Below are 26,807 nucleotides of genomic sequence, written 5' to 3'. Positions count from 1 at the left end.
TGATCCAAAGAGCAACAAGACAACACTGTCCATGACTTTAATTGCTAAACAAAAGATTGAATGTCTTCTCTGAAAAAATAGTTGGGTTTTAAATACCCATATATATACATATATATATAAATACCCATATATATATACATACATATAACCCAACTAAAGGTTATTATAGCACCTTCCCAACTATGTGTTATTTTAACCCAATGCATTGGTTTATTTTGATTCTCCATTTCTTGGGAAAACCAGCAACTTCTTAAATAAAATCTAGCATATTTTTATGTCTATCTTGGTATTTAAATGCTACAATATAGTTTTTTAGCGAAAGGAAAAGTGTTTTTTTTAATATATAAAGGCAACATGCCTTTACCAAGACTGGACGCGATACTGGGTTGATGTCTCCGCTGGGCGCCGACAGAAGCGTCAGCCAATTAGCCTGCTGTATGCAAATACACCAGCTCAGACAGTGGCCTATTGCTGACTAATTTCATTGGTTGACGCTGCCATGACGATCGTGTCAGCCTCAACGCCCTCTGTCAAGGGTTGACGCTGAAGCTCCGTGTGTATGGGGCGCAACATTTAAGCGATGTTTGTATTTTTGGGAAGAGCTTTCTGTACGTCTATGTGCTTGAAATTTTTTTATTTTGAATGTGGATTTCAATAAATTGTTAAAATATGTGCGTGCACAGGTGTCTCAACTGCGTCATGATCTCCTGATGAAGGATGAGCTCCTGCAGTTCTACACGAGCGCGGCTGAGGAGAGTGATGGAGAGTCTGCTTCTACCACACCGTGAGTCTTAAAGAAACACTCAACTTTTTTTTTATACTCTCCTCAGTTAAACAGTTGAGTTTTACCATTTTAAAATCCATTCTGCTAATCTCTGGGTCTGACTTTATCACTTTTAGCTTAGCTTAGCATAAATCATTGAATCGGATTAGACCGTTAGCATCTTGCTCAAAATGAGTTTTAATTTTGAAATTTCCTGAAAATTAAAATTAAAACGCTTGCAAGCAGGTGATCATGTTTCAATTTACGTAGCTGGGGACTATTTTCAGGCACTGCATAATATCCTTGCCCCTGTTACAGCCATAGTACAGAAGCAAAGTTCTGAGATCAGCTGAATGGATTCAAAAAATAATAAAACTCAACTGTTTAACTCTAAAGGAGTTGTAAAATTAGCCTATTCCCTCCAAAAAATGTTTGAAATGTTAAAATGATTATATATAAATTTTATTTACTTCAATAATTTAACAGCACCATCAGTTTACACATTTTTATTCATCTTTTTAATGTCCTCTCTCCCCTCCCCTACCCAACAGCATTAGTTAGCAGTAATTAGATTGTTTCTATCATAAATCAAATTAACACAGATAAACAATATAAACTCAAAACACCACACATACTAATAATAATAATAAAATAATAATAATAAATAAGTAAATAAATGCTTTTTTATTTTGTAGTAATGAGATTAGTGTACTAAAGGAAGCTCATCTCTCTGATTTCTTTTTGCAGTATTCACAGAAATGATTCATCCTTCACGGTCCCAAATTACCTCCCTCTGGATTCACTGCAGAAGAAACTCAAAGACCTGGAAGAAGAAAACATCGTGCTGCGATCAGAGGTGAGGCCTACAAACTCTGCCAGGTACTAAACGCTTTGCATATTATTATTCAAAACCACATCCAATGAAATTTATCAGGCTTTCAGGCATATCACATTTCTAAGACAAGCAAGATATGTGCGCAAGTTCATCATTAGATAGAGACTTTGGAGCGTTATCTGTATGCTTTAGTAAAATAAGTGTAACTTCTATTGCCTTAGATTACAAATTATATAAGTGCTGTATGGGGGCAAAGAGAAACTACATATCTAATGTATATTTAAATGCAGATTTAAAAGGAAAAAAGTGTGTAGTGTCTTGTCTTTCTGTTAATATGTACTCATAGTAATTATATAATACTTACTTTTATTAATAAAATAAAACAATATAAACTTTAGAGCATTTTCTGTGGGGTTTAGTCGAATAAAAACGTCAATACCCATAAATTAGAATATATAAGTACAAAATAGGGTAAAGAGAAACTAGGTTAATTAGGTTAACTAGGCAAGTTAGTGTAATTAGGCAAGTTGTATAACGATAGTTTGTTCTGTAGACTATCAAAAAAAAAATATATATATAGCTTAAAGGGGCTAATAATATTGACATTACAATGTTTTATTTATTTATTTATTTTAAAAATGTATTTATAAAGTCGGCGCCAGTAGCCTAGTGGTATTGCGCGCTGACATATACCACCAACGTGCCCACGGCGACCTGAGTTCGATTCCTGGCTCGAGGTCCTTTGCCGATCCTTCCCCTCTCTCTGCTCCCAATGCTTTCCTGTCTGAATTCCCTACTGTCCTGTCACAATAAAGGTGAAAAACCCCTAAAAATAAATAAATAAATAAATAAAAAATAATAATAAAGTTTTTTTTTAAAATTAAAAACTGCTTTTATTCTAGCCCAAATGAAACAAATGAGACTTTCTCCAGAAGAAAAAATATTATCAGACATACTGTGAAAATTGAAGTGTGAACTGAAGTGTGCCGCAAGCCTGCGTTTGAGTGAAGGTCTCGGCTGTTAGATCGCCCCCTGGGGGCTGGCTGCAGTACAAGTCATAAAGCCCGCCTCCTCCGTGTTAATGAAGGAGACTTGAGCCCAAATAAAAAAAATATTACACTTGCAATAAAATGTCCCGAAAGATGGTTCTGGCCGATTAAGGCACTGGTTATTGTGCTGAAATAGGTGCAGATCTTCATTTTTGTAAACAGTTTGTTTTTAGCAGTAATTTAATGCTGGGCGTCTCATCGTGATTGACAGCTATGATTGACAGTTTCTCAAAGCAGCGCGTCTGAGCTTCGGCAGGAGACTGAAGTGTTATTATTCGATTTCTGTGTTATTTTACCATGACAAAATGAGTTCAGCAGTAAACTATAGTTTCTGACATACATGATCCTGGTGGATCCTGGTGTTTATTTGCTAAGTTTAAGGCTTTTTTCGGGCTTTATTAGTTTGCTGATACACGCCTAACCACCCAGATAGCAAAACACAGTTCTGGCTAGATTCTCGCCTGCCGGAGACTTACCCCTCAGAGCTCAGACTGACTTCCTCTGCTGGACCTACTCCGGATGCCTGGACTCACTACCCGATTCCAGCTCGAGTCAATCGAGCCAGATGCGGCGGCCGAGCGAGCCGGCGCTGCCGCATGCGAGCCGGAATCAGCCCGCGACGCCGCGAGTAGGTTATGTGCTGCGGTCCGGAGCTGGCGCGATTGAATATATAAAACCCTCATATTTGTTAACGTTATTACATCCATTTGTGTTGATATGACAGCAAACGCATGCTGAGAAGTTCGGGGGGCGTGGTTGATTTTACATAAAGCGTTTGGTTGGAAGCTCGACTCCGCTCATTTTCGCGGCTCCTACTCTGGCTCCATCAGACAGTCCTTCTGCGCATGTCGAGGCTCCAATTTCAGCAGTCTTTTGCGACAGTTTGTGCCCGTCAAGCAGACGTTTTGCCCTCAAGGCGTACAATGGGAAAAAGGGCTGTCGCGTCGTCCATATTTTTTACAGTCATCGGTTCTTATCTATATTGATTTTGCAACTGAATAGATGTAGCTAAAGTGGCAATAAACAGACTAACTAACTAACAAATCTCACTGTGTATGTTGTGACGGGGGTTGGAGGCATTTGACCCCAGCAGACCGGTGAAATTACATTGTTTCCCTAAACATCATCCACACCCACTCACTAAAACACATTTCCGAAATACCTGCAACAAAAGTTAAACCCAAATCCAAAGACACGGCCGTATAACATTTCTCTGTTTGTGTCTGTACAACTTGGCCAAATTTTCCCCAGTAAACTTGACCCAGAGTCTTTGTGTAACCGGGTTAGACAGCAACACTATAGCTTGCAGAATATTACATTCTATGCCATGAAACATTTTCTCTTTCAACACCAAAGCTGTTTTTCTGGCAAGACCTTTGAAACTAAAGGACAGCTTTGTAAAATGATGCCGCCATTGTATATTAGGATCATTCTTTAATGCGTGTTTGTCTATGTGTGTTTATAGGCAAATCACTTGGAGACAGAGACCATCTCATATGAAGAAAAGGAACAGCAGCTTGTAAATGACTGTGTGAAAGAGCTCAGTGAGTAAATCCCCAACGATCATCTTCTCTCAGAATGTGAACTGATATTAGAGCCTCTCCTACACTTGTTCATTACCTTATTTGAAATAATAATTCAATTCAATTTCATTTGTAGAGCGCCTTTTCACAAGAATAATTGTTTTAAAGCAGCTTTACAAAAGGTGCACATTTATTGCATTGCAATCAAATTTGGAAAAGTTAAGATTATTAGTTACTGTAGCTTTATTAATTACTCATAACTTTAATTAATTAACTAATAATTGATAATGAATATTAATGCTGGAAAATTTAATACAGGTTTATTCTAAAGCCCTTTGTGTGGTACTATTCAGCACAGCATGCTTACAGTTCAGTTATTTGGCTCAGCTTGGCTTGTTATAAGCAAAGTTGGGTGTAATGCATTTCACAGTAATGCGTTACTGTATTCTTATTACATTTGTATGGAAAAGCAGTAGCAAATATGTAATGTAGCAAATTACATTTTAAGTTTGTGTAATTTTGATTACAGTTACTATAATCAATGTAATTGTGTTACTTTTTTGTTTGTAGAAAACAATATTTGCTTCTTTTTTTTTATCACATTTTCAGCTGCAATGTCAGGCAATAAGCATGCGCTTTTAAATTGCTGGAGAATTCCAGCTGAAATAGCTGCTGACAAGAGTGTTTGCTTCAAGTAAAAATACAGACATTACTTTGGTTTTACTGTGCATAAAAACAAAAGTATTACTGTGAGTTGCAGTCTATAGGCCCTATCATACACCAGCTGCACAAAGTTGCAAGACATGTTGCTATTTTAAGACCAGCGCAAGCTTAATTTTTCCTTTTTCAGCCAATTTGTTTGAATAGCAAATCCATTGGCACCACTTTGTGTACTCATGGGTATTCCAGTCTAGAAAAGAGGTGTGTTGAGGCGCATTGCTGGCGGGTTGCTATCTTGAGGAACTAAAATAGACTGTGCAATAGACCAGCTGAAAGCAGGTCTAAAGTCCAGCGGACAGCGCGTTAGTTGTGCGCCTCCCTTACACGTAGGATGTACAGCAGTACACAAATATCCTTACAAATGAAAAACAATTAAAGGGTTAAAATATTACAAAAATTATTATTTTCTACATAATTATATAAACCACTACCTCCATGCCTTCTTCATCTCAGGGGGCTTTTTTCAGTTTATTCATGACAATTTGCTTTTGTATAATGTTATTATTAGCAATGTTATTTATTATATGCATATTTATATTTGTTTCATTAAAAACAATCTTGGATTTGACCACCTGTCAGATTTTGGACTGTATGGGGTATAGGGCGTGTGTTTGGAGCACACTTCGTTATTATTGTTCATTTATTTGTTTGCTGGAAATTAGAACTGAATTTAGAAATAGTTTTGAAACAAATATTTGTGCTTAACAAACAAAATTAATCATATAGGCAAATGGATGCATGTGCGCACAACACTTTCCAAGAAGGAGAGAAAGAGAAAGTGAAAGTAAAGAGGCTGAATGGAGGAGGCTCATTCTTTATTCTCACTGCAGATGGTCTTTTTACTGTTTTTTTCACTAAAGGGTTCAGTTTTTCCATTTTAAAAGTCGGCCATGTAAATCGCAAATGTGCCATGGCTCGATGCAACTGACTCTTAAAGGGAATGGGAGATGAGACTCTGATTGGTTTATTCTCAAACACACTCAAAACTCATAAAGAGATAACGCACGCACCGTGGTGCAGAGCGTATTTTTCCGTCCTTAAAATAGCAAAAGTGGATTCAGACATGCCCTTAATGCTTTTGCACCCTGCGCTTCAGACTTTGCACCTAGATTGTTAAAAAATAGCCCAATGTCTCTAAAAAACTTTTGACTGCTTTTAACTTGACCAGCAACTTGTTCAAGCACTTGAATGCATTCTACGACAATACTCGCCACCACGAAAGACACCGGCGCTCAAAAGCACAGCCGCCCAACTCAGCCTAAACAGACCAAGTTAGATTTGTGTGCAGGATCGAGAGTGAAGGTAATTTCTGAAAATCTGAAGTGTAGCTGCATGTGGAGCTGTTCACATATCACATCTTTTGCGCACAATTGATATTGGAAGCAATGAGCAAGCGGCCCGCAAGTAGCTGGATACGCTCTCACATATTCCAGATTTCACATATTTTATGTCAGTGGCTACAGTTATCCAGTTTTCTTCAAAATGTCTTCTTTTGTGTTCAAAAGAACAACAAAAAAAAAAAAGATAAAAGGATTAAGTGAAGATTACGATTTGGGTGAACTATCTTTTGAAATCTTTTCAATTTGTCAAGCTGCTGTGATCAACCCATTATAATGTTTCTCAGTGAATATTAAATTACTGAAAGAGCTGCAGTTTATTTTGTATTTTTATATGTTTTAAAAGTAACTACATGTAAAAAGTAATCAGATTACTAATTACTTTACTTTGAAGTAATTAGTAATGTAATCAGATTACAATTTTCCAGTAGTAATCAGTAACTTGTAATCCATTACTTTTTAAAGTAACTTACCCAACACTGATTCTAAGTGATAGTATATAATAAATAGACAATGCATCTTGTAAAAAGAGCACAACAGGAACCCTTTAGGTGTACATACACAGTTAAGAAAAAAAATGTCACATTTGGAATGAATTTTAAAAAGGTAACAATGTATTTAATGTGTTCGTTACACATGTTCCATATACTTGCTATAGTAATATGACACTAATCAAACCTTATTGTGAGTACATGTAATTATGTCACTAAGTTGTTTATTTAAATTTAAATAAATATATAAATTGGAACAAGCTCACCTTAAAATGAAGGGTAACCTAAAATGTCAACAGGGAATAATTTAAGTCAGATATTATGTACAATTAGCTTGTGGTATTTCAGGCATTTACAGTAAAAACAACTGTAAAAAATCTGAATCATGGAACCAAAATGGCTACAGGGATTATCTTTGTATCTGGAAAACAAAAATATATCATCCCTCAGCAGTGAAGTTTAATGTTATGGCGCCAATAATATTATTATCATATGCAATTTTCAGTTATTTATGATCAGTGCAATAGTATATATACTGCTAACTACAGGTTCTGTGTGCTCTAAACCTTGCCTTACACATGAACTCCATCTGTTTCCCTTAGGAGATGCTAACATACAGATCTCCACGATTGCGGAGGAACTAGCCAAGAAAACAGAAGATGCCTCCCGTCAGCAAGAGGAGATCACACACCTGCTCTCTCAGATCGTGGACCTGCAGAAAAAAGCCAAATCTGTGAGTTCTCCAGTGCACATTTGATAACACGTAGTTCTGAAACCTACTTTTGAGTCGCTGTTTTCTTCTATCCCATTTTAATGTCACTTATAAGAAGCACACGTATGTCTGTGGGTTCATGTTTCATGTCTGTTATTTTCAGTATGCACTTGAAAATGAAGAGCTCACACAGCATCTGGGAGCCGCTAAAGATGCCCAGAGAGCACTAACAGCTGAGGTAATATAACAGCATTTTCATATTCTGTACTGCACCTGATAAAATAGGTAATTATAGTAAATAGTTATTATTCTTTGGCCTTTAAAGCACTGGTTTAGATGCACAATTTTGATATGTTCACACAAAAAAGTTAATTAAATTGAGTTAATTAAATTGAGCTGAAACAACACAAATCTTGAGTTTTTTTGGGACGGGGGCAACTTAATTGTTTTTAAGTCACACAGAGAATTAAATATGCTTGATTAGATATTAGATGTGCAGATATCGCATATGTAATGCATTGTTTTCTTTAGCTGCCGGTTTTTCTCTGAGTGCGTCTCTGTCTCTCTCTGTGCAGCTGAGAGAGCTGGAGGATAAATATGCTGAGTGTATGGAGATGCTTCATGAAGCTCAGGAGGAGCTGAAGAACTTCAGAAATAAAACAGTGCCTCTCAGCACACCACGACGATTCCACTCACTCGGCCTCTTCCCCATGGTGAGAAGCGGACATTAATAAAGATAATATTATTAAATATATATATTATTCATAAATATAATATATATATATTATTTATATTATATTATATATAAATATATATTATTAAAATGAGTGATTTTTCTAATGCATTGTTTTTTTTCTTTTCTTGATTTTAAGGATGCATTTTATTAATTAATAATTATTGTTAATAATAATTATTTTGTAGTATTTGGCATATAATTGAAAAAAAAAATATTGCGTTTATACAACAGTTTGACGACATAATGGTGTATATAAAAAAGAAAATGAAACACAAAGAGTCTTAAAAACCCTTTTGTTAAAGGAGCTACTTTTTTCCGCCATTCATTCGGATCTGCAGCTGACGTTAGAACAGCAGAAACCATTGCTAATTAACAGACGTCACTTTAAAGCTAATATTTGAATGATTCTCTAGTGTAATGTCTGAAGTCATGACAAAACAGCTGATTTTTGCTCACATTCAAAGATTATAAGGCTGAACGGCATGAAATGCCATCAGTCTACAGAGATTTCCCAGTATTTCTCTGTTGCAATCAGGATATAACAATAATTAACCCCCAAAAGCCAAAGCAAAGCAAACACTACCAGATTACTGTGGTATAAATACAACACTACAAAAATGCATCAGAGAGACCGACTAATGTCACTCACCTGTTCTGTAATTATTTGTTTAGATGTAGTTTGAAATAATTTACGCTGAGAAAATGCTGTTTTTATTCCTTAAGGGCTTATTATGCGGTCGCCATCATTAACCGTCTTTGCTCTGCTCAGTATGACAGGCTAACGGCCGCCAAAGCACTGAATCTCTGAAATTATGAATATTTAAAATGGGCACTATCCTTGTAAATAAACTGCATAGTTGCAATCTAAACAAGTACATTCTCTCAAAAAAGCCTCAAAAGTCCATTATGTTGTCTAGCGGCTGCAATATTTGTCAAACTGTAGCCCTCTGCTTGCCTCTTGTGTCGGCAGAGTAATATACAAGCGTGAGGAGGCTGTATGAGTGCTGATATTACTTTAATATCTCACAGCTATCAGCCAATCTGATTCGAGAATCAGACAGAACTGTGTGTGTGTGTGTGTGTGTGTGCGTGTGCGTGTGCGTGTGCGCGTGCGTGCGTGCGTGCGTGTATACTCTACTACATCCATACAATGCATTTGTATAGAATTTTTTGCAGTTAATTTATAAGCGATACATTCTTGTGTATGTGTAATTTATTATTAATCGTTGATGAATTTATTTATGTATTGTTTTATTCAACTAAATTATCATAACTTTTTTTAAAGTTTGCATTTTAAATATTAAATATTTTCATATTTAATTTTGTACTTTATCATATGACTCTTTAAAGCCAATTCACAAAAAAAATCTTATTTTAAATTAAGCTTATTATTTTAGGTACATTTTTCACACAGAAAAAATAGCTTGTATAAAGTAAACCTAAGTGCAGCACACTAGTATTCATGTAATGTGTGTGTAATAGTAGTTTTCCTAGCCTCTCAGTGTTATTCCCGTGTGTAATGGTGTGTTTGTGTCCCATGTGTAACAGGACTCCTTAGCTGCTGAAATTGAAGGCACCATGAGGAAAGAGATTCAGATGTCTGACCCAGACGTGGAGGAGCAGAGGTGTGTTGCTGTGTGTTTCATTTCCTTATATCCTAAATGAGTTATGTGGATTTGCATTAGTCACTTTCACAGGAATGTAAATGATACTTTAGTCTCTATTCCGAAGTATAATGCTCCTTTTTACAAGATGTAAAATAAGTCTCTGATGTCCCTAGAGTGTGTATGTGGCGTTTCAGAACAAAATACTACACAAATAATGTTTTATAACTCTTTGCAACTGCTCCTTTTAAGGCTTCGCTATTAATTTAGCTGTTTTGGTGACTGTCGCTTTAAATTCAAATGGAATTGTGCTCTTTTCAAAAAAAGGGCGGAGCTACAAATGTCTATGAGTCAGCATAGTGGCTGTAGTGGCAATTTTCTTTAAAGAGGCGCTCTCTGTGGTCAAGAAACAAAGTCTTACTCGGGATGTCTTTTGAAAGTTTTATTTTTTGCAAAGAAAGTCACAGTCATACAGCAACAACAGTTTCTGCAGAGTGAGACACTGAAGTCAAGTGTGTTCACCTTTTTATCTGGTTTTTACTGCTTACAAGGTCAAACCCTAATAATGCCCATTCTGACGACAGTTTCTACAGAATGAGACAATGAAGCAAAGTGTGTTCACTGTTCTTTCTAGTTTGTACTGGTTGCAAGGTCAAATCCTAATAAGGCCCATTCTGTACGTGCATCAAGTGCTTCGCTGTTTCTGCAAAAAGGCACCCTCCTCAGCACACATGTTGCATAGGGATGCTATGCAAACCGGGGTAGTTCCAAATGCAGTTTTATTATCAGAATGGCAGGGCAAGGGTCAAATACCAGCATAAACAGTGTAGTAGGCAATCCAGAAGCGAAATCCAATAAAACAGGCAAAAGGTTCAGGGCAGGCAGAAAAGGGTGAAAACACGATAATCCGTCCAAAAGTCAAAAACACAGGCAACAGGAAACAAGGGAAAACCGCTTACGTAAGGACAGCAACAGCTTACCAATACTCAGCACATGTGTGTTGAACAGAGGAGTTTAAATAGACCAAATAATCAGTGTGTGAGCAGTTTCAGCTGTGAGTGTAATCAGTCTGGATTTGGAACCAGTTGTGTGTGTGTGTGTGTGTGTGGCATGACTGGATGTTGTAGTCCATAACATGGCAGATTTGTAGTTCTGTGAGTGTAAATGTTTTCCAGCGACCTCTGGTGGTTAGTGATCGCTGGTAATCATGACAACACGTCTCTCCATATATCTCAAAGTCAACACTCAGCAATCACTTTTAACAGTTTAGCCGAGTAAAAAATAACAAAGTAAAAAAAAAACACAGTTTCTACTCCGCAAAACAATCAACTAAAGCTGAGAGAGAGGAGACTCTTAGAACGATGTTCCAGTCCGGTTTAAATTGTCCCCACAAATAAGCCGGCCTCCACGTGCTGGCTGGCACCTGACTCACCGCACCTGTGCAGCATGATGAAACCTATTTGGAGACAGAGGCGGAGAGAAGAGAACCACACGCAATACACACACAAAAACAATCAAAAACCTCACTACTTAAGATATTTATTTATATTATTTTTATATTATCATTTAATTATTTAAAGAAATACGTAACACTAGGTATGCTTGAAACATCCAGAAAGGTGTATTAAGGCAAGTTGGAGCTAAACCCTGCAGTGACACCAGCCATACAGAATCGAGATTGGTGACCCCTGGCCTAAACCGATAAAAATACAAACTCAAACTAAAACCAATACTCAAATGAACGACAAACAACAACATCATCATAAAGCCTAGTGTTCACACTGTTACTTATTAAGAAACCATTTCTTAAATTGATACTTTGTGTGTTCAGGTTGCAGCCGAAGCGTGTGTTTGAGACGGTGCGTAACGTCAACCAGAGTGTCCGGCAGCGCTCCATGGGTCCATCGCCCATGAACATCCCAGGCTCCAATCAGACATCCAGCATGAACTCCAGGCGCTCCAGCTGTATGAGCACACCCAGATCCAGCATGTACGGTGGAGACGGCGTGGAGATAGACAACCGCACTAACAGTTTACTGCTGGAAACACAGTCTCCTCAGGATGGGTAAGAGAATCCAACGGCATTTCACACCCCACGGGCTTAACTACTTTGGGTAACACTTTACTTTGAGGTGTCCTTGTTACACATGTTTTCTACGTACTTACTATAGTAATTACAAGTAAGTATGCGTAATTACTTTCAACTAACCCTAAACCTAACCTGCATTCTAATCCAGTAGTTCCCAACCTTTATCTTTGGGGCCCCCCCATGAACATATACAAACATTGGAGCCCCCCCACCATATAAATACACACGCACGCACACACATATGTACTATATATATATATATACTGTATGTGTGTGTTTGTGTAATATTAATATATAATATGTATAGAAAATATAAATATATCAGTTTTAACTCGTCTTGGCCTTCAATAGAACCAAAATTTAGGAAGGCTTTGTCATACTGTCTAATCTTTTTCTTCGCCTCTGAAGAATCACTGGATTTACGTTTCTCTGCCGATTTTGTTTTGATTTTGCCTTTACGACACGTTGACAAGCACGTTGCGCGAGTGAGCAAAATTTAAATAATTATTTAAATTTATTTATTTGAATTATTTTTACTATTATGTCGGAATTTTAAGCATGTTTTGATTTTTTTTTTTTTTTTGGTACTTGAAAATAAATATATAATAGTAGGGCTGCTCAATTTTGGGAAAAATAATCACGATTATTTTGGTCATAATTGTAATCACGATTATTCAAAACGATTATCAGTATAAGTCAAAATGATTAGCGCTCCTGAGAGTTTTCTTTTTATAAATATTTCCCAAATTAAGTTTAACAGAACAAGGAATTTTAACAGTATTTCCTATAATATTTTTTCTTCTAGGCTTATTTGTTTTATTGTAACTAGAATATAAGCAGGTTTAAATATTTTGAAACCAATTTAAGGTCAATATTATGAGCCCCCTTGAGGAATATATATTTTTGATTGTCTGCAGAAGAAACTACTGCTATACAATGACTTGCCTAATTACTCTAATTAAGCCTTTGAACTGCACTTTTTTCTGAATGGTTATATTTTTAAAAATATCTAGTAAAATATTATTTACTGTCATCATAGCAAAGATAAAAGAAATCAGTAATTAGAAATGAGATATCAAAACTATTATGTTCAGAAATAAGTTTAAAAAAAACTTCTTTCCATGAAACAGAAATTGGGCAGGAAAAGGGTTGCTAATATTCAGGAGGGCTAATAATTCTGACTTCAAGTGTTTACATACAGTTATTTTCCACCCTACAATAGAAAGAGAAACAAATACAATAGAATACAAATATTAAACAAACTGCTTTAAGCATCTTCACTGTAAGAAAAACACTTAAGCTACAAAAATCCTTCAGTCAAGAGCAGAGGGATGTTCTCGTTATGTTTGATTAATAATCATAACAACAGGCGGCAGCAGGAATATTTTGCGCTGTCTCTTTAATGGTTTTTCTTTCACGTCTTTTGATCCTCAACTCGTTTATTACACAAATGAGAATTAATATAAATAATCACTAAACACCGCGTTTTGACACCTATTTGACCGTTAAAGCGCTCACGTTAAGATGACTTTAGATGTCTGCGCTCCTCTGCTCGTCTCAGTGTGCGAATGAGAGCGAATACTGACCGGCCGCATGCTTCTGACTGCGTGTGCGTGCCTTTTAAGAGCAGCACGTGTACAACTGGAAAGGGGGCGGTATATGATGCAATAATCGTTTATCTCGATTATTGCTTTTTTATAATCGTTTGAAGCCAAAATCGAAATCGGATTTCGATTAATTGCACAGCCCTATTATTCTACCTCAACACTTATCCTCTACCGCCCCCCCCTTGTGAACTGTGTGGGAACCACTGTTCTAATCCATATAGTAAGTACATGTAATTAATTAATATGTTGTAAAAGCAATAGGTTCTGTCGCCTTACAGCAAGTGAGACATTGCGTTGTTTAAATCATTGTCTCTACTGTCTCTTTCAGCTCGAACGACTCAAACAGAAAGCCTGGCACTCCTGGCACGCCGGGCTCTCACGACCTGCAGGCAGCGCTGCGGCGTCTCTCCCTCCGCAGGGACAATTACCTGAGCGAGAGGCGCTTCTTCGAGGAGGAGAGAGAGCGCAAACTCAACGCCCTGGCTGAAGACAAAAGCCAGTTCTACGAGGACAGCGAAGACGGCGGCGGTCCTCTCACTCCGGCCGACAGCATCATGTCCCTGGGCCTGAACTCAGTGTTCTCCATCTACAGCTCACGCTCGTACCTGCCCGAGAAACTGCAGATCGTCAAGCCTCTGGAAGGTGAAAGAGCAAAAGCCAGACCCTTCAACCTATTCTGGGATGCTCTGTGGGCCTTCATGCACCACAGCGCTGACGACGTGAACACACAACACTCTTTCTTTTTCAGAAACACTCAGCCGCGCTGCTGGTTTGAGATTTAGGTGTTCCGCGCATTAGATATACAGTCAAAATTGTTCGCCCTCCTTTGAATTTTCTTATGTAAATTTTTCACAAATGATGTTTAACAGAGCAAGGAATTTTTCACAGTATTTCCTATAATATATTTTCTTCTGGAGAAAGTCTTATTTGTTTTATTTTGGCTAGAATAAAAGCAGTTTCTAATTTTTTTAAACAATTTTAAGCTCAATATTATTCGCCACCTTAAGCACTCTTTTTTTTTTCTATTGTCTACAGAATAAAACACTGTTATATAATGACTTGCCTAATTATCATAACTTGCACAGTTAACCTAGTTAAACATCTAAATGTGACTTTAAGCTGAATACTAGTATCATGAAAAAAAAAATTAGTAAAATATGTGCTGTCATCATGGCAAAGATAAAAGAATTCAGTTATTAGAAATTAGTTATTAAAAACTATTTTGCTTAGAAATGTGTTGGAAAAAATCATATGAAGTAATATTTAGGCTAATTATATTGAGCTTAAATTTGTTTTAAAAACTACTTTTATTCAGCTAAACTAAAAAAAAAAAAAAAAAAAGACTTTCTCCAGAAGAAAATGTATAAATAGTTGAAAAATAATAAAAATTTTACAGGGGGTGAATAATTTTGACGTCAACTGTATATTTAAAAAAATAGAGTAAAAACAGTTTTATTGTGAATTATTTTACTATAGTTTTTAGTTATTTTTTTCATTATGTCATAAAATGTTTTGCATTTCTGTCATGTCAAAGCTGTATTCAGCAGGCAGTTCTGGATCAAGTGATCCTTCAGAAATTATTCTAATATGCTAAGACAAACATATATGTATATATATTTAGAAACAACAACACCCTGCCGATAAAAATATTGGGGCAAGGATGCATTTAACTGTCATTAAAGATTTATTAGAAAAATAAATATTTAGTGTACAGTTGCAGTCAGAATTACTAGCCTTTGAATTATTATAATATATTATATATCTTAAATTATTTTAACAGAGCAAGGAAATTTTCACAGTATGTCTGATAATATTTTTTCTTCTCGAGAAAGTCTTATTTGTTTTATTTCGGCTAGAATGAAAGCAGTTTTTAATTTTTTATAAACCATTTTAGGGTCAAAGTTATCAGCCCCTTTAAGCTAAGCTAAAGTATTTTTTTGACTGTCTTCAACAAACCATCATTATACAATAACTTGCCTAATTACTCTAGCCTGCCTAGTTAACCTAATTAACCTAGTTAAGCCTTTAAATGTCACTTTAAGCAGTATAGAAGTGTGTTGAAAAATATGTAGGAAAATATTACTTACTGTCATCATGACAATATTTAATTAAAATATATATATATATATATATATATATATATATATATATATATATATATATATATATATATATATATATACAGTATATATATATATATATATATATATATATATATATATATATATATATATATATATATATATAATAATAATATAGTATATTTTTTTATAATATATTATTGTTAAATATTTAAATATTGTTATTTTAATTACAGTTAATAAAATATAATAATGTAGTGTTTATTATATAATAATTAATAATGTAATAATAATAATACTTATCATTATTGTTGTTGTTGTTGTTGTTGTTGTTTTTATTTATCATAGTTGTTAATTATGAAAATAGTATTATTATTATTAATAATAATATTGATCAGCAATAATAACCACCTAATTATTATTAAAAATGATCTCTAAAGTATAATGTCATACTGAAGACTGAAAAGTCTGCTTTGTCATCACAGAAAAAGCCTGACACTTTTAAATGTAGAATATTAAACAAAATCTGTTATTATATAGTAAATATTTAATCATTAGGATTCACAATGCAGCTGTTTTCACTTCGTAATCAAATAAATTCAGCCTTAATAAAATAGAGGACTCGTTTTAAATACTTTTCAAATATTTATTTTTCCAAGCGCTTTATATATTTAGTGCACAAAAGCAACCCACAATGCACTTTACTCTGTTTATGTATATTATCGATGCACTAAAAGTTTTGAAGCATTCAGATCGTTCACTTTAGTTTCACTTCACTTTTTCATGATCAATTAATAAATATTGCTTTAATTTTGAGCACTGCCAACATTTTTATGTAATGTTAGTTGATAAATCAGTAGCAGCATGGTTACAGTGGCAATGTACTAGCGCCCCCTGCTGGTTATACCCAAATAGAAAAACCAAACTGTGATTTAAAGGGACAGTTCACCCAAAATGAAAGTTCAGCCATCATTTACTTTTCACACCTGTATGAGTTTCTTTCTTCTGTAAAACACAAAAGTAGATATTTTGAAAAATGTTGGAAACCTGTAACCATTGACTTCCATGTGACTTGGAAGTCAATGGTTACCGGTTTTCAGCTTTCTTCTAAAAATCTTCTTTTGTGTTCAACAGAAGAAAGAAACTCATAATGGTTTAGAATCACTTGAGAGTGGGTAAATAACGAGTTATAGGGTGAACTGTCCCTTTAAAAAGCAAACCGTCTGATACATGAGCTTATGTTAAGGGATGTTTAGATTCTCTCATCATTCATTTACATTAATATATTTCCAAACCTGTATGACTGTCTTTCTTCTGTTGATCTACTGTGAATAATTTCGGGTTATCACTGACCTACTATAATATGTACAAAAAAAATAATTTAGTTAGGTTCACAAAAGCAAAAGGAGTCATACAGATTTGGACCAACATGAGTTATTAGTTTTGGGTGAGTTCTACGTTAAACCGTCCCCTTTTCACCTCTGGTTTATTTCTTGTCAACATCTTTCCTGTCAGTTTTAATTTATGTGTGTGAATTATTTAATTTTCTCATCTTTCCATTTTCCATACCTTGTCTTTTAGTGTGTTTTAGCTCTCTAATAAACAGAACTATTCATTTCCCTCTCTTTCTTTTCTCTTTCTTTGCTTTAATCTGTCAAATAACCATTAAATAATGTTACAGCTCTGGTAATAATCAGTATCATGAGCTCCATTGGTTAACATTAATAGATATTTTAAATAACATTAACAATGATCAGTATATTTTTTACAGTGTTTATTAATATTACTTCATTAATAAACAAACATACGGGTGCATTGAACAACATTTACTAATACATTAATAAAAGCTAAGCGCTGCATAGTTTTGCATATTGACAACAATGTTTAATTAAGTTAATGCTTTTGAAATATTTTATATTTACTAATTATTTAACATTTATTAATATTTCACTTTTTACAAGTATATTATCATTATTATTATAATTATTATTATTGTGTTACTATTAAAGAGATTCGCCCAAAACTGATAAATCTGTCATTCATCATTTACTCACCCTTGCCTTGTTCAAAACTTACTTGAGTTTCTTTCTTTTGTCAAACACAAAAAAGATATTTCGAAGAATGTTGGAAACCTGTAACCCTTGACTTCCATAGTATTTTTTTTCCTACTATGAAAGTGAATGGTTACAGGTTTTCGGCTTTCTTCAAAATATCTTCTTTCGTGTTGAACAGAAGAATTTTAACCACTTAATAGACAGTACATAGTGAGTAAATTGTCCTTTTTGGGTGAACTAGCCCTTTAAATCTAGCTTCCAGCCATTTTCATGGGTAAATATTTATTAGTAATTTTTTAAATATAATTTAATAGTATTAATACTATTAATTTATTAGAATATATTAACTTATGATCTTGAATCCTGGCAAATGTGTATCTGCTAAACATATGTTTAGCATGTTATATTATATTATATTATATTATATTATATTATATTATATTATATTATATTATATTATATTATATTATTATGTTGGTTAATCTCTTTAAATTTTATCCCTAAAATGCAACTAATAAACAACAACAACAATAATAATACTTCTTATAATAATTTTATTATTAGGATAAATAATTTTAATTAGGATCTGAGAGTTAAAATTGTATTGTTATTCTCTAAATATTTCTTACAGTCCTTTGTTGATTATTTTCCCGCAATATAATCAGAATTTACATTACTTTACTGAATTCAAATATTAACACACACTCATCCAGAACAGCACTTATCTTCGTTTCCTTCATTCCTAATTTATTTAGTCTTATTTTATTTTATTTAGTTTTGTTTTATTATATATTTTTATTCAGTTTAATTTTATTTTATTTAGGCTTATTTTATTCTATTCTATTTTAGTTTTTCTTATTTTATTTTATTTTATCTAATCTTATTTTTTTCTACTTTATTTTATTTATTCCTATTTTATTTTTTTCTATTTTATTTTATTCTATTTTATTTAGTCTTATTTTATTTATTCCTATTTTTTTTATTTTGTCTTTTATTTTATTCAATCTTTATTTGCTTATGTTTTGTTCTATTTTATTTCATTTTGTCTTTTATTTTATTGTATCTTTATTTGCTTATGTTTTGTTCTATTTTATTTTATTTTGTCTTTTATTTTATTCTATCTTTATTTGCTTATATTTTGTTCTATTTTATTTTATTTTGTCTTTTATTCTATCTTTATTTGCTTATATTTTTTTCTAATTTATTTTATTTTGTCTTATTTTATTTTTGTATATTTAATTAAATTTAATTTTATTTTATTTTCATTCATTCATTCTTTTTTTTTGACTTAGTTCCCTTATTAATCTGGGGTCGCCACAGCGGAATGAACCGCCAACTTATCCAGCACATTTTTATGCAGCGGATGCCCTTCCAGCCGCAACCCATCTCTGGGAATTATTTTATTTTGTCTTATTTTATTTTTCCTTTTGTTTTATTCTATTTTATTTTGTCTTACTTTATTATATTTGATTCTATTTTATCTAATTTTTTTATTTTATAATTCATTTTTTGCCCATTTCGTTTTCTTGAGAACTTTTAGTCAAAAAAGTTTCACGATTCACCACCACAATTATTTTTTAAATGTTTAAATATTGTCAGATTACTTTTCAACTAGAACAGACACTGATCTATCCTCAGTCCAAACTAATATTCAGTTCAAGTTTACTTCAGTAGTACTTTTCACGATAATTATCATTCCAAATCAGCTCGTTATGAAGTCATATACAGGGTGGACATGTATGGGATGGTAAATAAACATAATACTGTCCAATATTTAGTCCAGTCTTTTGTTTATTTTGTTTTCTCCTGACCTCCTTGATAAATATCTTAGTTTTCTGAAATATTTATCTAGGTTTAGTTTTCTTACATGTGTTTTTCTCTCCTCCAGGGTCAGCCACTCTTCACGCGTGGCAGCAGCTGGCTCAGCCTCACCTGGGGGGTCTTCTGGACCCCCGGCCGGGCGTCGTGACCAAGGGCTTCCGTCCGCTGGAGCTGGAGCTGGAGGAGGTGTACCAGTTCACAGACCTGGAGGAAGACGAGCCAGGACAGCATTCCCAATCCTCCATCTCTTCCTCATGCATCAGCTCTCTACCCTGCTCTCCGGCTGCCAGACGCTCCCGAGGCAATCCAGAGCAGGAGGACCAGCAGAGCCCTGCGCAGGAGGAGGGTTCATCTGGTGAGAGACCCTCGTAACCCCCCACTCCCCCTGCGGACCGCCATAAGCCTCAGTTGTTTTGTGTGTGTGTGTGTGAGAGAGGGTAGGATGAGCTGGTTCAGCTGCAGACACACACACATACCACGCCACTACCTCATCACTGAAGACTGACGCCATATTGAGTATAATAATTTTTTTACAACTCATTTACTGTCATTCTGGCTTTCAATCACCTCTCTGGAGACTCGTGCTGTAAAATGAGAATTGTGGTCATGGAAACTCTAGAATACACAAAGGCTTTTTGTTTTTGTTTTGTTTTGTTTTTGTTTTGTTGCAATTTGTTGCCTGCATGCCAAAGTTTGTACTTTGTTCTATTTTATTATATTTCTATTTTATTTAGTCCTGATTTGTTTTATTTTATTCTGATTTGTTTTATTTAGTTTTTTTTTTTATTTTAATCTATTTTATTTTTTGTCATGTATTAATAATTTTTTTTCTATTTTATTTTGTTTAATCGAATTTTATTTTATTTTATTCTATTTTAATTAATTAATTTGTTTTATTTTAATTTTATTTATTATATTATTTATTTATATTTATTTTATTTAGTCTTATTTTATTCTATTCTTTTTTATTTTATTCTATTTTATTTTATTTAGTCTTGTTTTATTCTATTCTGTTTTGTTTTGTTCTCTTTTATTTTATTTAGTCTTGTTTTATTCTATTCTATTCTATTTATTCTTATTTTATTTTATTCTATTCTAATTTATTTTATTTTACCTAGTCTTATTTTATTTTATTCTATTCCATTTAATTTTATTTTATTTTACTTAGTCTTATTTTATTTTATTCTATTCTATTTTATTCTATTTAATTTTTTTTAGTCTTATTGTATTGTATTCTATTTTATTGTATTTATTTATATTTAATTTTATTCTATTTTATTTTATTTAGTTATGTTTTATTTTATTCTATTTTATTTTATCTAGTTTAATTTTATTCTATTTTATTTTTATTCTATTTTAATTTTTGTTATTTTAATTTATTTTATTCTATTAGATTTTATATAGCCTCATTTTTTATCTAGTCTTATTTTTTTTTTTTTTTGTCATTTTAATTAATTTTATTCTATTTTATTTTATCTACTCTTATTTTATTTTATTCTATTTTATTTGATCCTATTGAATTTTTTAGTCATGTTTTAATTTATATTATTCTGTTTTTGTTTATTTAGTTTTTATTTTATTCTGTTTAGTCTTATTTTATTTTATTATATTTTATTTTATTTAGTCTTATTTTATTTTATTTTATTTTTGCATCTTTTGCCACAATGCCAGACTGTACTTCAGTTTATTGTTATTTTTAGTCTTATCCTATACAGTCTTATTTATTTAGTTTTGATTTAATTATTTTTTTATTTGCACCATTTTGCATGCATGACAGAGTTTGTCTTTTTGTTTATTGTTTTATTTTATTTACTCTTTGTGTATTTTATTTACCCTTATTTTATTATTTGCATCGTTTTGCCTTCAGAGTTTGTACCTCTATATATTTTTGCACCATTTTACATGCAGTTTTTATTTATTTTAATTTAATTTATTATTGATTTTTATTTATTTTATGTTATTTCACCTTGCTGCCTGCAGAGTTTGTTCGTCTGTGTCGTATACAACAACTTTAAATATTTTTAGTACTACTTTAACTGTATATAACTTTTGATAATAATATATATATATATATTTTTTTTAATTTTATGAAAAGCGGGAAAGACACACTACCATGTTAAAAAAAAAAATAAATAAATAATATATATATATATATATATATATATATATATATATATATATATATATATATATATATATATATATATATATATATATAGCATTACAATATTTTAATCAGGATGTTAATTAAAATACACAATATTATGTAATTAAATAACTATTAATAATAATAATAATAATAACATGTAAAAGTAATGTAAAATTTTGTATAATATACTGTATTTATTTATTTATTATATAGCCATGGTCTAAACAGGCATTAATGATTTTCACCCTTTATTACACTCTTATGATAAGCATGAGTTTCTACACCCAATTCTCATTTTCAGCACTTGTTAAATTCATCCTTGACTTTTCCACATATCTTTTATTCAAGACTCTTCTGCACTCAATCTCTCCGCTTACCTGCACTGCCAGAACACTGTATTATAAGACTTTAATTCTGGAGGAAACAGCATTTATTGTACTCCAGTCTCTCTCCACACGCACATGAAGCCAAATCGTCCCCTGATAAACCTGTGTGTGAGATTTAAACCCGAGGGCTGTGATTGTGCAGACTGATACTGAACTGCACGTTTAACAAACATATCCCGGAGTCCCAACAGCATGAGTTTTGTGTGTTTAAGACTCATGTTACCGTGATCTATTAAAAACACATAGGAGGTGTGAGTCTTAGTCATGTGAGTGAACACACTCGGACATCACTGGGGTCACATTCATAACACATGTACATACAGTAAACACACACCACATGCTTTCAAAGTCACGCTTGGCTGCTCACACACACTTAAAAAAAAAACTCAGTTAATCCTTTATCCTGTATATTAAGAATTGAAAATAAAAACTGAAGGTTTTCTAATACAATTATATGGTAGTTTGGAAGTATTTAGCATTACAATTAACATTTTTATTCATATTTATATATATTTTTAAATAATCTGCTCATGACAAAGTTAAAGATATGATTCGTAGCAGGCCGAAAATGCAAATTAGGCTGTAATTTGGCTAAATTTCAGCATTTCTACATTGGATAGGTTGGATTTTCTGTGAATAACTTGTGGGTGCTTTTTATTTTTATTTTTTCATCATCTTTTTTTTGTGATTCAGTGTTTTTGTTTTGTTTGTTTGTTTTGTTGTATTATTTGTGTTGATTTTGGTCGTCTTGTTTTTATTTTGTTGTGGTTTTATTTGTTTATTTTTTTTCTTTTGTTGTCTTTTTTGTGGGATTTATTTGTGTTTTTTATTTGTTGTTTTTCCTTTCTTGTTTTATTTTTTGTTTTTTGTTTTCGACTTGTTTTTTTTCAGATTTTATTTTGTTTTGTTTGATTTTTTATACTTTTATTCTGTTTGTTTTGTGGGGTTTATTTAGTTTTTTTATCTGTGTTTTCATTTTTTATTTTTTTTTTGCTTTTTGTGTTTTTTTTGTTCGCCTTGTTTTTTTTCAGATTTTATAATTTTTTTGGTTTGATTATTTTCTAGGTTTATTAATTCTTACATTTTCCTTTGGCTTAGTCGCTTTATTCACCAGCGGTCGCCACAAGGGAATGAACCGCCAACTTATCCATCATATGTTTTACGCAGCGGATGCCCTTGCAGCTGCAACCCAGTACAAGGAAACATCCATACACACTCATTTCCGCACATACACTACGGCCAATTTAGTTTATTTAATTCACCTATAGTGCATGTCTTTGGACTTTGGGGGAAACTGGAGCATCTGGAAGAAACCCATGCCAACACGGGGAGAACACGCAAACTCCACACACAAATGCCAACTGACCCAGCCGAAGCTTGAACCAGCAACCTTCTTGCTGAGAGGCGACAGTGCTAACCACTGAGCCATTGTGCCCATTGTGTATTCTGTTTGCTTTTGTTTGTTTTTGTTGGGTTTATTTGGGTTTTTATGTTGTTTTTATTTTTTTGTTTGGCTTTTTTTGTCGTTTTTTTGTTTGTCTTGTTTTTTGGGATTTTTTAGGTTTTATCTTGTTTTGTATAACTATTTTCTAGCTTTATTCTGTTTGTTTTTGTTCAGTTTTGTGGGGTTTGTTTGGGTTTTTTATCTGTTGTTTTTATCTTTTTGTTTCGCCTTTTGTGTATTTTTTTTGGTCTTTTTGTTTGGTTATTTTCTGGTGTTTTTTCTGTTTGTTTGTTTTTTTGTGGATTTTATTTGGGGGTTTTTCAGTTGTTTTTTATCTTTTCTATTTTTTGTGTTTTTCTATCTGTTTATCTTGTTTTTTTTATTTTATTTTGTTTAATTATTTTCTGAGTTTATTCTTATTTGTTTTTGTTAGTTTTGTGGGTTTTATTTGGGGCATTTATCTTTTTTTGTCTTTTCTGCTTTAATTTTGTTGGAGTTTCTTGTTTGTTTGTCGTGCTTTTAAATTTTTAGGTTTTGTTTTTTATTTTATTGTTTTTTTTCTTTTCTTTTTATATTCGTTTTTTTGTTTTATTTTTGATTGTTTTGTTTTATCCTTTGCTGTTACTTTGTTTTTTGTTAGTTTTTTAATCTCTTGTTTGTAACTTTTTGTTGTATTTTTGCATTTATTCTGTTGTTTTTTTACATCTGTTTGTTTTTTGAGATTTTATTTAGCTTATTTGTTTTTATTATATCCTTTTTCTGTTGTTGTTGATTTATTGTTGCTTTTTGTTTTTGTTTTGATTTGGTTGGTTCTTTATTTTGTTTGTTATTTAATTATTTTGTTGGATTATTTTTCATCTGTTTTTAAGTTTTGCCTTGTTTGGGGTGCACCATCACCTTAATGTCTCTTTCTTCATAAGAGGATTATTTAAACATAATGCCAGCTTGCTGTGAATAATGTAATTCATAACTTGATCTTTCCTCTTTCCCACTGTTTTTCCCCTGCTGTGTGAATCTATTTAAAACTGCATCAGGATAACCACAAACCCAAGATATATACATAATGTAAAGACTGCTGTCAACAATTCAACCACAATAATAGCTTACAGTATATCGCATTGAGTCTCCTCAGATCCTGAAGCAGTTTTAACGTCCTCTGTGTTTTTCTAATAGTGTGTGTGCCTGTGTAGTGTAGTGTACTGATGTTTGCTTCTCCTCTCTCGCTCTCTCCAGTTCATTTCCCTGGTAAATGTATGTCTCACAGCAGCTCCACGTACACCTTCACCACCTGCAGGATCCTGCACCCTTCAGATGAGCTCACCCGAGTCACACCCAGGTGAATAAACACACTCACAGCTGTCCACACAACATGGGCATACAATTGAAGTCAAAATGGTTAGTCCTCTTTTTTTCTTTTTTTAAATATTTCCCAAATGTTGTTCAACAGAGCAAGGAATTTTTCACAATATTTCCTATAATATCTTCTGGAGAAAGTCTTATTTGTTTTATTTCGGCTAGTTTTTAATTTTTTTAAAAACATTTAAGGTCAATATTATTAGATTCACTTAAGCAATATTTATTTTTTGATTGTCTACAGAACAATTAATCTTTATACAATAGCTTGCTTAATGAACCTAGTTAAGCCATGATGAATGTCAATTTAAGCTAAATGCTAGTGTCTTGAAAAATATCTAGTCAAAAATGATGTACTGTCATAATGGCAAAGATAAAATAAATCTTATTAGAAATGAGTTATTAAAACTAAAATTATGTTTAGAAATGTGTTGAAAAAAAGTCCGTTTAACAGAAATTGCGGAAAAACAATACAGGCAGTCTAATAATATTTGCATTAACAGGAATGTATTGGTTTTATTTTGAATGATTAGTTTTAGTTAACATTGCTAAATCTATGAATTAGTGAAATAAAGATACGTGTCCTTATGGTTAATAGTCCTTTATTAAAACCACGGGCCTCATGAACACTTTCATCCGGCCCGCGAGGGAGTTTTTAAAATGCTGCTTCTGAGTAACGGTTTGGTTCAGAATTAGTAAATTAATGATGCAATTACAAGTGAACGCCCTTTGATGGCAGTATTTTGCACGTGGTACAATTAGTGCAACCAGTAGAATTAGAACTCACTCTCAGATATTTAAATGCACTCGACTGTTAATGACTGAAAATGAGTCAGGCAAAAAAAATAAATAAATAAAAATAAAAGTTGACATATAACTTGACTTGGAATAACAAAGACTCAGATTCTTCTCCCGTTTTATCTCAGTTTTATAATGATTGATATGAGCATATTTAAGTTCAAATGAAATTGTTGTGAATTTGACTCACATTATATAATAATTGCTGGTTAAATGTGTACATTTTTGTCATAGAATGTATTTTCCATGCATACATGCACTTTAAAAAGTTCTTTTATCAAAGATTTGTGGTTTCATTAAGTTTTATGATGATTGATCTGTATATTCTAAAAGCAGTGCAGATTAGATTATTGTAAGTTTGACTGAATAATAAACTTTAATAATTATTTTTAATGTGTTAATATGAGATTTTTTCTATCAGACAATATCTTTTCCATTCTCCACTGTAAAAATTATTACATTATTATTATTGTTATTCATTCATTCATTCATTCATTTTCTTGTCGGCTTAGTCCCTTTATTAATCCAGGGTTGCCACAGCGGAATGAACCGCCAACTTATCCAGCAAGTTTTTACGCAGTGGATGCCCTTCCAGCCGCAACCCATCTCTGGGAAATATTATTATTATTATTGCTATTATATTTGATAAGAGATTATGTTACTTAAAAATAATACAAGTTTCTGGCACTGCAGCATCTATTTGTCATATTTCATTTACATTTTTGCAGATTTTCTTCAACAAAACTTGCATAAGCCTAGTATTTAGTGCAAATTGGTGCTGCTTTGCCTTATGGTCAGTGCAGTAAGTGGCTGTATTACCATTAATAATGTTACTTGTTGAGCACAAAAGTTTGTAGCATACAAAATCATCAAAAACTCAATCTGACCTATGAAATGTTCTGCCTTTATGCTTTGTTTTCTTTCTTTGCTCGTTGTTACAATCATACACAGTGAAATATTCAAATCGGCTTTGACTAGTGCAGTTAAATGATTTTTGACTGTAAGAGCACTGTACAAATATGGCGGCGGTATTGACGCATACTCAGGGCCCGTATGCGATATATAGTGTACATATCTATGGCTTGTCTCTAGCAGCCATACAGTACAGCTATGTGATTGGCTTTCTGCAGATCATATGATGAAGATGATGAGGCGGCTCTCTATCATGTTGTTCTGGTGACCGGTTTAGAGCAGACTCACTGATCAGCGCCCCCTCTGGGTGAGGAGGAATTGCATGATTAGAATGTGTGTGTCA

The 26,807-nt window shown here is 32.9% G+C and overlaps 1 protein-coding gene across 42 annotated transcripts in view; it reads left to right on the top strand.

Annotated features, from left to right (window-relative positions):
• Positions 1-26,807, top strand: part of trak1a (trafficking protein, kinesin binding 1a) — a 118,486-nt gene that overhangs the window by 84,839 nt on the left and 6,840 nt on the right. For 22 of the 42 annotated variants that reach the window (XR_012391927.1, XR_012391929.1, XR_012391930.1 and 19 more), the window contains 12 exons: positions 684-784; positions 1,511-1,619; positions 4,113-4,191; positions 7,321-7,451; positions 7,594-7,668; positions 8,006-8,143; positions 9,715-9,791; positions 11,602-11,835; positions 13,795-14,108; positions 19,490-19,777; positions 24,635-24,737; positions 26,683-26,771. Coding sequence is in view for 19 of the 42 variants with exons in the window: in XM_073925766.1 (XP_073781867.1) it covers positions 684-784; positions 1,511-1,619; positions 4,113-4,191; positions 7,321-7,451; positions 7,594-7,668; positions 8,006-8,143; positions 9,715-9,791; positions 11,602-11,835; positions 13,795-14,108; positions 19,490-19,777; positions 24,635-24,737; positions 26,683-26,755 (1,722 nt within the window). In the remaining 23 variants the exon portion in view is untranslated. Of the gene's footprint in view, positions 1-683; positions 785-1,510; positions 1,620-4,112; positions 4,192-7,320; positions 7,452-7,593; positions 7,669-8,005; positions 8,144-9,714; positions 9,792-11,601; positions 11,836-13,794; positions 14,109-19,489; positions 19,778-24,435; positions 24,738-26,682; positions 26,772-26,807 lie in introns of all 42 variants that reach the window. The other 20 variants (XM_073925753.1, XM_009292048.5, XM_073925765.1 and 17 more) reach the window with 3 other exon arrangements.

Source organism: Danio rerio, chromosome 16 (assembly GCF_049306965.1).
Source record: "Danio rerio strain Tuebingen ecotype United States chromosome 16, GRCz12tu, whole genome shotgun sequence".
In the NCBI taxonomy this organism is placed as follows: Eukaryota; Metazoa; Chordata; class Actinopteri; order Cypriniformes; family Danionidae; genus Danio; species Danio rerio.
This window is presented reverse-complemented; position numbering and strand designations above follow the sequence as displayed.